Source organism: Medicago truncatula, chromosome 1 (assembly GCF_003473485.1).
Source record: "Medicago truncatula cultivar Jemalong A17 chromosome 1, MtrunA17r5.0-ANR, whole genome shotgun sequence".
Lineage (NCBI taxonomy): Eukaryota > Viridiplantae > Streptophyta > Magnoliopsida > Fabales > Fabaceae > Medicago > Medicago truncatula.
In genome coordinates, this window is record NC_053042.1 from 44,949,302 (window position 1) to 44,960,848 (window position 11,547).

The 11,547-nt window shown below is 32.0% G+C and overlaps 1 protein-coding gene across 1 annotated transcript; it reads right to left on the reverse strand.

Annotated features, from left to right (window-relative positions):
* Window positions 1–5,700: 5,700 nt before the first annotated feature.
* On the reverse strand, window positions 5,701–7,344 carry LOC25484880 (geraniol 8-hydroxylase). The gene is made up of 2 exons (XM_013613891.1): window positions 6,460–7,344; window positions 5,701–6,273 (listed from the first exon to the last, which is right to left on the reverse strand). Exons 1-2 carry the CDS (start codon window positions 7,342–7,344, stop codon window positions 5,701–5,703), a joined length of 1,458 nt encoding a protein of 485 aa, XP_013469345.1.
* Between the last annotated feature and the right edge of the window lie 4,203 nt (window positions 7,345–11,547).

An 11,547-nucleotide genomic window follows, 5' to 3' on the forward strand; every position in this document is an offset into this window, starting at 1 on the left:
ATTTCGATACAATACGAACAACAACCCTCTTTTGCACTCATTGTAAAATGTTAGGACATGATGTCCACTCTTGCTTTAAGCTGCAGTCCGGCAATTTGCAGGAAGGTATTTCCAAACCTGTGCACCAGGCTTCTACTGGTTCTCAAACTCAGTCTAGAAACATCAGGAAGGGTAATGCACTTGTTAGGCATGCTGGGACTTCTGCCCAACAAGGTCAAGGCTATATGCCTTCTTCTTCTTCGTCTCATATTTCTAAGACTTCTCAACAGGAACATGTTTTTATTGATGCCACCAACTCTAAACAATCTTCTACCCTGGTGGACAATAATGTCGGGCAGGGTAAGAGGCATGTTACGTTCCAAGAGGCTCAATATCCTTCTACTTCTAAATCTGCTACCTCAAGTCATATGTCTCAGAAAGAGGACGTGCTCAATAAGGAATGAGGTAATGTGGATGTGCCTGAGATTGCAACAATCCAGAAGAGTCTTAACTCTCCAACATTATCTCTTCACAATTCTTTTGACTTATTATACGAAGAAAGTGAACTTCCTTCAGGGGAGGCCGAGTTAGTAGACAAGGATCCTAATCAAATTTCTAATATCACTTTGGTTGATAGTGCTGAAATTGTTGATAAGGTATCCGAGGAGATTGTTAGTTTGAGTCAAGTTGCACACTCTAAGGATTCTGATACTTTGCAAAATGTTTCTGATGAGTCTGTATTTTTGACACCAAACAATAATAAGTTGGTGACTGATGATGGGTTACCCACACCAGCTCCAACACCTCCTATGCAGTGCAGCAAGGCTGAGAGGCTGTTATTCCTTGGCGCTGACATTGCGTCTGCTAGCTTGGCTATGGATCCTATTCTTGTTATGCAATCTACTCCACCTGCAAAAGCTACTTTTGGTGACTTTCTTTCACCTATTACCACCACTGATGAGAATCTTAGACCGGATAAAGGTAAAACTGTACAATCTTCTAATGTTGTTAATAACTCAAAAGCTTGCAGGAAAAGTGAGAAAATTCTGAGCAAATTTTAGGCAGATGGTTTGGACACTGATCAGGCATCTGATAACACCTTGGAGCCTGACACTTTTACTGAGCAGGAACATGCTATGTTAGAGGCTCATCTTGAAGTGCACAAATTCTTATCACACACTACTGACACTGCTAAAAAGGGCAAGAGAGGGAGACCTAGAAAGCCCAAGAGTCCCATAGCACTATCTGGTACCAAATCAAAACACAAAACCTCTGCAGATCTTTCTGAGATCGGCTCTGATACTGTGAATACAAGATCCAAATATGGTGTTATCAAAAGTAATCCCAAATATGGTGATTAGAGGATTAGGAAATTTTGATATTCAACTTTTTTGTTTTACAGATGCTATATCTGATTAGAATTCTTTAGGGACATGTGCAGCCTACACTTAGTTGGCAGGCTACACTTCCATATGCTTTCTTGGCAGGCTACACTTAGTTTTGTTGCTATAGGATAGCCTTTGGCTTCCTTCCCTCTTTTGTAAACAGGTTCAGACCTTATCCTGGTTTGCATTCTATTTTGATTGCTTTATCCAAAAAAAAAAAAGTACACCATTGTCCCTCAAAAAAAATATTATGTACACCATTGTTTACCAATTAGTGAAACTCCATCCTCTAAAATAGTTGGGTCAAGAGCAAAAGTTATTCACGCCGTGCAACGACTACTACATATATAACTTCCAATCAAGTAACTACTACTAATATAATTTGCTGTTGCCACTAGAAGTTTTGGTCAAAAAAATACAATTCCCACTAGAATTTTTTTTAAGAAGCAAAATAGGCATACAAGGTCAACCAAATACAAACAACTTATATAATTCGAATAAAACTTAAATTTTGTCTCTAATTTATCACCATGTTCTATGTTCAGTCTCTAATATATATGAAACTCTTCAATTTAATTTCTAATTTGTATATAAATTTGTCAATTTAGTTCTAACATTGTAACAAGAGAGACTAAGTTAATAGATTTTAAATATTTTAAAGACTAATTATATTTATACATATATATTTTGGAGACTCACTTGAAGTTAATGTGAAACATTTAGACTCTTCCCAGCTCCAGAAGTGTCAGAAAAAGACTAGGGAAATAGTTTGTCACATCAACATTCTAGGAAGCCGAACAAAAAAGTAAAGAGTAAATAGTCAATTTCCCCCCTGAAATTGTAAGTTTCATCAATTACCTTTCTGAAGTTAACAAAACTTCAATTACGTAGTTTAAATGGTTTGAGCAAATTGTTGAAGGAGTTGGAGGAGTTAAAAGACTAAGATGGTGAAGGAGAAAAAATAAATTTAAATCTGATTATTAATTTGTTTATAAACCTCTAAAAATAATAATCTGTCTATTAGAAATAACCATTATTGTCATTTTAAAAATACACATTTTTCCCTATTTTGATGTATATATGTATGTAGTTTTTCCAAACTCCAAAATTAATAGTTAGCTTTAATATTTAACTATTAATTGTTTGTTTTTAAGAAAAAAATAATATAAATTTTTAAGTTTGGGGGGCATTTTGCACATAAGTGCAAAACTTCAGGGGGGTATTTGCAAAATGTCATGTTCACTAACAGAAAAATTTGACGGAGGGGGTAAATTGACCAACGTTGTGAAATTTCGGGGGGTAATTGAGGTTTTGTTAATTTCAGGGGGGTAATTGATGAAACTTACAATTTCAGGGGGAAAATTGACTATTTACTCAAAAGTAAAAGACAAAGCTCGCTAAAAAAACTACTCACAAACATAAAAGGGGATTAGCCCCCACATATGATAAGTGAAAGCAAAATTAATATGATCCTCTTTCAGCCATTAAAAAGATTGAAGCTTTATTTTTCCATGAAGATATTAAATAGTATCCTCCTTTGTTGGAAAACTCAAGCATTTCTTTTACGTCAAATTACTCAGACACAAGTTAGCAAAATCATGTGAAGAATTGAACGGAAAGATTTTGAGAAACCACCCAATGATCCAGATTGTAGAAGATGATCTAAAGCACATACCGGATGAAACATAGTAATGTCTACCCAATTATAATTCGAGTCCACTAGAAATAAAATAAAGTTAGAGTGTCCAAATAAGAATTCAAAATTAGGTTATTGAAATCAAGATGGAGTTCAAAGTATGATAGAGTTCTAGAGTAGTCAATTAATTAGAATTAGCATATTGATAGATGGCATGTCTATATAGGGAAGACTTCATTTTTTAGTTTATAAGATGATGTACACGTACCATAAATCAAACTAGAGTATGGTTGGCTATAGCTGGTAAGTAACGACAGAACTATCTTAGTGTTTTTACAGCAACTAGCATTATTTTTATTTTTGATGGGCCAAAACGAAAGACTAAATCAATATCTTTTTAAAAAAAAAAAAAAAGTTAATATAACGTAAATCATCAAATATTATAATAACATAACATTCGGAATGACTTTTGTTTCAAACAATGGTTTAAAGAAGAGTTAAAATTCTATAAATAAGATGAGTAGCATTTGTTAAAAATTTCACGTGTAAATCTAACATTGGTTGAAGCCATAGTTGAAGCGTTAACTTTGATTAATGTGAAGTTGGAATAATTTTATATTGGCTTAAAATAATCAAAAAGATGTGCACAATAATTTTATATTGGCTTAAAATAATCAAAAAGATGTGCACAATATTTAGAAATGCAACATTGATGCCGCGTTCTCTTCCTCCCTCAACCGCACTGGTATTGGTATTTGTGTCCGTGATTCTTCAGGTACCTTTGTTTTAGCTAAAGTTGTGTCACTACCGCGTACTGTTTCGACTGATGTAGGCGAAGCGTTTGGGTTGCACGCTGCTCTCCAATGGTTGAGCGACATGCAGTTTGATAGCGTCGATTTCGAAACAGATTCTAAGTTGTTTGCTGATGCTTTTCTCTCTGACAGGAACGACACATCCGAATTTGGCTGCATTATTTCTTCTTGTCGTTCGTTGTTTACTGCTTTATTTTCCAACTCTCGGGTGGAGTTTGTTAGGCGACAAGCCAATGAGGTTGCTCATGCTCTTGCAAGAGAAGCCACGTTACTAGCTAGTCCCACCGTTTATTTTGAGATACCCAATTGTATTCAAACTATTATTATCAATGAAATGCTATAAGCATGTTTTCTTCAAAAAAAAATTAGAAAATTGACAATTGTTTGTTATGAGAGAGAAAGTGTGGAAAAAAAATAGGAATTTGTTGAAGAAAAAGATAATAAGTGACGTTTGTTTGTTACGAGAGAAAGATAACATATTAAATTTATTGGAAAGATAAAGTGTGTGCAAAAAAATAAAAATTTATTGGTGGATTAAAATGAGGGTATAATAGAAAAAAAAAATGCAAAAATACACATCGCTAGTTTGGTGTTAATTTTCTAAAAAGACACTTAAAAAAGAATGGAGGGAGTATAACTTAAGGCACTGAGAAAAGGGAAAAATACAATAGACAATTAGGAAAGTTGAGCTCCACAATTCTTGGTCAAATTAATTAATAATTGACTTAGTAACCTTTTGATTGTAAGTTATTTTTGAAAAACTATATGATTATTGTAGATACTTGGAAATGTTAAATCAAAGACTTAATGGCAGTTTTGGTATCTTTATTTACCAACTAATCATTTTGATCATATAATTTAATAATGTGACAGTAAATTAAAAAAAAACAATGTATTTTCATGTCGTCAAATTGGATAATCAAAAATATGAGTTGATCAAAATTGGTAAAATAGAATACCAAAATTGCACAAATGAAAATGGGAGACTAAAACTACATTTGACCAAAATAAAAGACCAAATATTTAAACATAAATAACATCAACCCAGCTGCCGTTGTCCAAAATGGACTAATGCACTTGTTTCACTAGTTATAGGAGACTAACAAAACCAACATAACGAATAATACGAGTGCTCTGATCCACAAGCAACAACAACTGATCTCTATGACCCATATATATTTTGCATAAAGTTAAGTGTTAACAAAACACAACTCAATAGATCGGGCCAAGAGTTATTTAGCAATTTTTTTTTATCTACAAATTTATACATAGCAAGTTGGTGTCAATAATTTCCTTTTACAAAATTGTATATTGTCATTAATTATACTATATTCGATTGGATACAATAATATGAGCTATCCTTTAATAATTTATTTATTTAGAAAATTATATTTCTTCCTAACAATTACATTTTCACTAGAACATATATTTTCTTGTTTCTAATTAAAAAAATCGCTACAGTTAATCCTATTTGAGACGTGTCACAAAAGAAATGTGGATACATTTGTTGGTTAGAATTCAAACTTTTCTTTTTATTCAGTTCTTTTTTTTTTTTTTTTTTTTTTTGAAGGAAGCTCTTTTATATATTGGTTTTTATCAACATCAATTAAACATATCTGTATAACTAACGTGAGTTTGTCCTAGTAGTGAATGATCAGATTCATTTTCTTTTAAGTGAACCCTATTTTAGATCCCCATGCAAAGACTTGAAACTCTAGGAGGCACTTAAGCCGACTCAAGAAACAAACTAAATAGGCTTAGAGCAGTTTAAATCAAGAAAGATAAATGCACCCCATAAAGTAGAGGTATTACCAGTAGAGAGTACATACATCAAGTTAATTATTTAAGGAAATTATTTTTGTACACAAGATTATTTAATATACTTTGTTTATAGTGCAACTGGAATAGCTCTTAGGGGAATGTCCAAGTTCATGTCCTTTGGTTCCATATCATTTTCAAGTTTCCAATCAAAGGAGTTGATCAATGATCCCAACATCAAATGTAACATCCTAACAGCAAGTGGTGAGCCAGGACATATACGTCTTCCACTACCGAACGGTGTAAGCTTAAAATGTCGACCTTTGACATCAATTTCAGAACCCAAAAATCTTTCTGGTGAAAACAAATGTGCATCATCCCATATGTCTGTTCTACCAATAGCCCATTCATTGATCAGAACTTGTGCACCTTTTGGAATTGTGTAACCTGCTATTTCCACATCTACCCTTGCTTTCCTAGGAAGTAACATTGGAGCTGGAGGGTGTAAACGTAAACTCTCTTTTATCACTGCATTCAAGTATGGAAGCCTATCAATATCTGATTCCTCAATTGGTTTGCCTAATCCAATGGTTTCCTCTAATTCCTTCTTTGCTTTTGACATAACCTCTGGATGGCGTACTACTTCGCTCATTGCCCTTTCTAATCCATATGCTGTTGTATCTGTTCCCGCTACAAGCAAATCCTATTTGAAGTTCAACAAAGATCTTGTGTAAGATTAATAGAACTTAGAAAAATATCCTATTTGAAATCCTATAGACAAAATTTAGTGGTGTAAAGGAATGTCGCGAATCATAGTAGAAGATTAATAGAACTTAGAAAATTAATGTGAAATAAAACAAAAAGGTGATAGAAAGAAGAAAATACATACAAGTAATAGATGTTTAATTTGTTTTTTATCCATCTTTTGGCTATCTTCTTTGGAAATGTCCAACAAGGTGTCTAACATATCATTGTTAGAGACATAATGTTCACTTTGTCTTAGCTTAATTCGTTGGTCGATTACAATATCTAAAGCATGAAACACCTTTGAAACATAATTATAAGTGTGCCTTCTAATGCCTTGTGGGTCAACAATTTTCAAAACAGGGAAATGATCAGCCAAATTTGGTGTTCCAATAGCTTTCAAGATAGTGGACAATATATCTTTATATTCATCATCCAAAGATTCAACAAAATCTTGAGACACAAAAGTATATGACAAAAAATTAATGCAAGCCTTGAAAGCAGCTCTTCCAATATCAACAGCTTCACCGGTTAAGCTGCTTTTATGCATATCATTGAGAAAGTCTTTTAATTTCATACGTCTAAGTTCTTGACTTGCATCAAGAGTCTTGTTGGAGAATAAATGGTTATGGCATATTTTTCTAAGGTGTTGCCAGAGAGGTGAAAATGGGAGGAAGACTAAGCTAAAATTGTTGTGATTATGAGTTGTTGTGTTATCAGGAACAGATCTATCAATGAACAATGAATCATGAGTATGAAGAATCTCTTTGGCCATATCTGATGAAGAGATTATTATTGTAGTTTCTGTCCATAATTTAATACTCATAACAGGACCATAAAACCTAGCAAATTTTGCAAGTGTTTGTTGTGGCTTGTTGTACAATTCAACAACATGTGACATGATAATGAAAAAGGAAGGCCCTGGTGGAAGCATGCAATTTGATTTTCTGATTTTTGCATGTAGTGAACCAAAAAAGTACGTGACAATGCATGTCAGCAAAAAGAGAAGTGCACTAGTAGCAGAATCCATGTCTGAGATAAACAGGAAAAATAGAAAATGTGTTAGCACTCAGAGGACAGGATCTGTTATTTTGTTGCATTAGTTAATAGGAAATATGCTTGATACTATTGAATAATTTTTTAAACAGTAAATCAAAGAATTCTATTCAAAAAGCAAGGAACAAAATGATAATATTGATAGCGAGTGCATGACTTTTCACAAAAAAAATAATTCAAATATATATACACTAATAGAAAAAGCAAAATTAGCGAGGGAAATTAGTGATGGAAAAAATGAAATTCCTCACAAATTTCTTGGTCGCAAAATTTAGTGACGGAATTAGAGAGGGATTTTACGTTTTCCCTCACTAAATTTAGTTTTTTTAGTAGTGATAGTAGGATTAATTAATTACATGTACTACATTGTAACATTATAAATTAATGGCATTGGAAACACTATCATCAGAAAATAAAAAGAGTGATGAGAGCTAATAATGTAAGAACTTACATTTCTGAAGCACTAGGTATCAATCAAGATTCAAGACGAATGACAACCTCCGAAAAGGACTTCTCATATTATATAGTGTAAGAATTAATTAAGCTAAGAAAATATATTAAATAGAACCACATAGGAAGGGATAAGCTTTACACAGCTTAGTTGCATATTTTGACTACCAAGATTTTAGGGCACCGCCATTAATTTATTTCTACAGCTTTGTGGTTTGTGTCTTACTTTATTTTATTTTTGCAAGGTAAGTTTGTATCTTAGATTAATAAAATTTTGAAGTTCAAACCAATGTATACCATCATGGAAGTGGAACATATTCTTTTTAATCAATTTTAAGGATACATGTTCAAACTTGGCGTTTGTTTCAGATTATCACAGGACAAGTACCAACCCATCCTTACACAGCATGGACAACACACCATTCAAGAGGGTGAAGCATATGTCCACAACTCAGACTTTTCTCAATTTACCGTTGAATCTACTAGCAAAGTTATAGGTAATGCGATCGAGATTTTGAGAGTAGTGTGCAAATGAGTTGTGTTCTATTATGAAAAAATGTAAATATATCATCTATTCATGCTGATTATCATCTTGTTTTTGTGCATAGGCAAGTTAATAGGGTAACTCAGAGCTAAGCGGGAGCATCGTTATTAAATCCTAGCTCCATATGTGTTTATTTCTCTATTCCTGGTTGTATTTTTTCTCTCATTTTTTAAGAAATGATATAATTCCATCTTTAATTCTCTACCGATAAAAGTGAATGACAAGCAAAAGTTCATTACTCCTTCCGTCTCTAAATAATAGTTGTTTAAGGTTTATGCACATTTATTAATTAGGAAATGATTAATTGTGTTGATTTTGATGGTAAAATTAGCATAATTTACTAAAATACCCTTATTAATTGTAGTTAGTGGAGTAGTTTGATGAAATTTAATAAATTATAAGGGTATAATAATGAAAAAAAATAATAAATGTTGTATTGATATTTTAAAGTGACAATTATTTTGAGAAAAAAAAAATGAATAAAAAGACTATTATTGTGAGACAGATGGAGAATTATCCTTTCTTAAAATTTTGACACATCATATGTTTGGCAGAGGAGAAAAAGAAGAGAAAGAAGTTGAAGAGAGAGAGTTAGGAGAGAAGATGAGCATTTCTCTTGTTTGGTTGTGGTGAGAAAAGGGGAGAGAGAGTTTAGACATGTAGGTCCCACGGTTTTTAGGCTCTCCCCACAATTGCGAAGAAAGATGGAAAAATTGCAACTTTTTTGCAGTTTTACATTTTTATCCTTTCATTGCATCATAAAAGACAAAAAAATGCTACACTTTGTTAATAGGCTGATGGGAGAAAAAGTTGTGAAAAGCTTTTTTGTTTTTATGAAATGGGAGAATAGGAGTTCAAATTCAGTAAAGAAGTTAAACATGTAATTTTTTGTTTTAGGGATTAAAACATGTAATTGTTGAATGTTTAATTAATTTAAAAATGAAAAATCAAATGAATTAATTTATCTTTTTGACACAATCAAAATTATTTTGCTATATGACACCATAAAGTTATTAACAACGTTAAACAAATATAAAATTTGAATAATTTAATCATTATAAAATTAATTTAAATAATTTAATTAATTAATTAAGATAAATTTAAAGTATCAAGTAAATTTTAGTACAATATTTTTATTGTAGGGGTAATTTAGTAGTTTTACAAATGACCAACACTTCTCTCTCTTCTATTTCTCTCATCTCTCTTATACCAAACAATACAACAAATCTACTCTATTTCTCACCTATTTTTCTCTTCCTTCACTCTTTCTCACTTATTTCTTTTTTCTTAACTTCTTCTCACAACCAAACACACCCTAAAAGTGAGGATTAATTTGTATTATTACAAGCATATTCCCTCCCTTTCTTCTATCAATTAAATTTTAATTATATTTGTAAGAGTTATGATTGATAGACAGCTAATGGCTTCCCCTCATCTACATCCCTTAGCTAGTAACATTTTTTACTCAAAAGTCAAAATAACAATAAAAAAAAACAGAAAAAAACAAATGAAACAACCAACCAAACACACTTTCTTTGTTCCTCTTCCATGAAACAACCACTTTCTCTCTCCCATATGTGATGTTCCTTTTCCTCCTTGCAATCATCGTAACATCGAAGAAAAGAAGAAGATAACAGTTTGTTTTAGCTTTGTGATGCCACTCTGTTTGAATGTTTTTGTTGGTCACTATGTTTGGATTTTCGTCTTTCAATATGGGTTTTGTGAACATAAAATTGAAATGAATGAGGAAATGGATGGATTGAATTTCAAGTTCTGAAGAGACCAGTTCCCGCTCACTAGCACGGTGGTGATAATATGAGATGATGTTGAAGTAAAGATTTGGTGGATGACAAGGGAGAGAGTGTTGTGAGAGTGAGAGAAACGATCGTCAATGAGAGGCTAACGGCCAAATCCACATTGTTGAAGCCAGCGAGAGGAGCGACGGTTAGTGGTTGGATAGAAATAGAGAGGGTGAAGGAGAGAGTAGCGTCGATACAGTGAATACGAGGAGGAGGGAGCAGCAAGTAAAGGCGGAGGAAAAAAGGTAGAGGCTAGCTAAGACCAGCGGAGAGTAGTACATATGCATACACCATGCACTTTTTTTTTAAGGATACACCATGTAGTTGTCACTAATTTATTAGTTAAAATTGAATTATTTTATTTTGATGTTTTCATTTTTAAAATTAACATGAACAATTGTTCCAATCTTTTTATTTCTAATGTCATATTTTTTATTAATTTGTTCATAGTCTAAATATTTTAAAAAAAATCTATTATCTAACTATTAAAATCAATGACTAACAAAAATTCATTCTTACCCTTTCTTTAATTTTTGACACATTACTAAAAGTGAAGGTTAATGTAATTTGTATTATTTAAAGTATATTCCTCCCTTTCTTCTATCATATAAATTTCAAATCCTATTTTTAAATAGATGTCACTTTTTCTCGGTTTCTCTCATTCATTATTTCCTTTCTCTTTCTTCAACTTCAACCATTCATTTCTAAAACATGCCATAATCTCATCTTTCCCACCCTCCTTCCAAACCAACAATCATCTTTTCTATTATCCAGTTTCATTTACTTCTTTCTTTTTTTTCCATTATTTCAAATCATTCACCCTTTTTTCTGATATCCTTCTTTCCTTTTCTTTTTCTCTCATTTTACATTCGTTAAAGAGCTTTTATTTCAAATTTTTCATTTTCGGTTATATTGTCTCTTGCGGTTACCATCGGTTATGTTCTTTTTGAAATAATATAAACAAATATAATATGACAGAAAGAATGGAGAAAGAAACATCTTACAGATGAAGTCTCTAAAAGATGGTTGGAATGTAATACCAAATGAAGTAATTTGTAAATATAAGTTTTGAAACACGGGAAAAACATTTTTTATTGATAAATGTTAAAAGGAAATATGGTACACATATATTTCATATTTCAATGTTTTCAACTTATTTTTCTAGAAATGAGCATACATATTCATACACGAGGCAACAAATAGACCCTAATTAATTAGTTTTTTTTTTTTGAAGAAAAATAGACCCTAATTAATTAGTTAGATTGTACTCTTTCCTTTTAATGTTATCTTTTTAAAATTTAACATGAAGAATTGTTTCGATCTTTTTATTTTTAATATCATGTTTTTCATTAATTTGTTCATAACCTAAATACAAAAATATGGA

Bases quoted from the DNA above. Each gene is read 5' to 3' on its own strand.
- LOC25484880 (XM_013613891.1), bottom strand. From the start codon at position 7,344: ATGGATTCTGCTACTAGTGCACTTCTCTTTTTGCTGACATGCATTGTC. The intron at 6,274-6,459 runs GTATGTATTTTC...AACTTCAAATAG, and splicing joins AAATTAAACATCTATTACTT to GATTTGCTTGTAGCGGGAAC.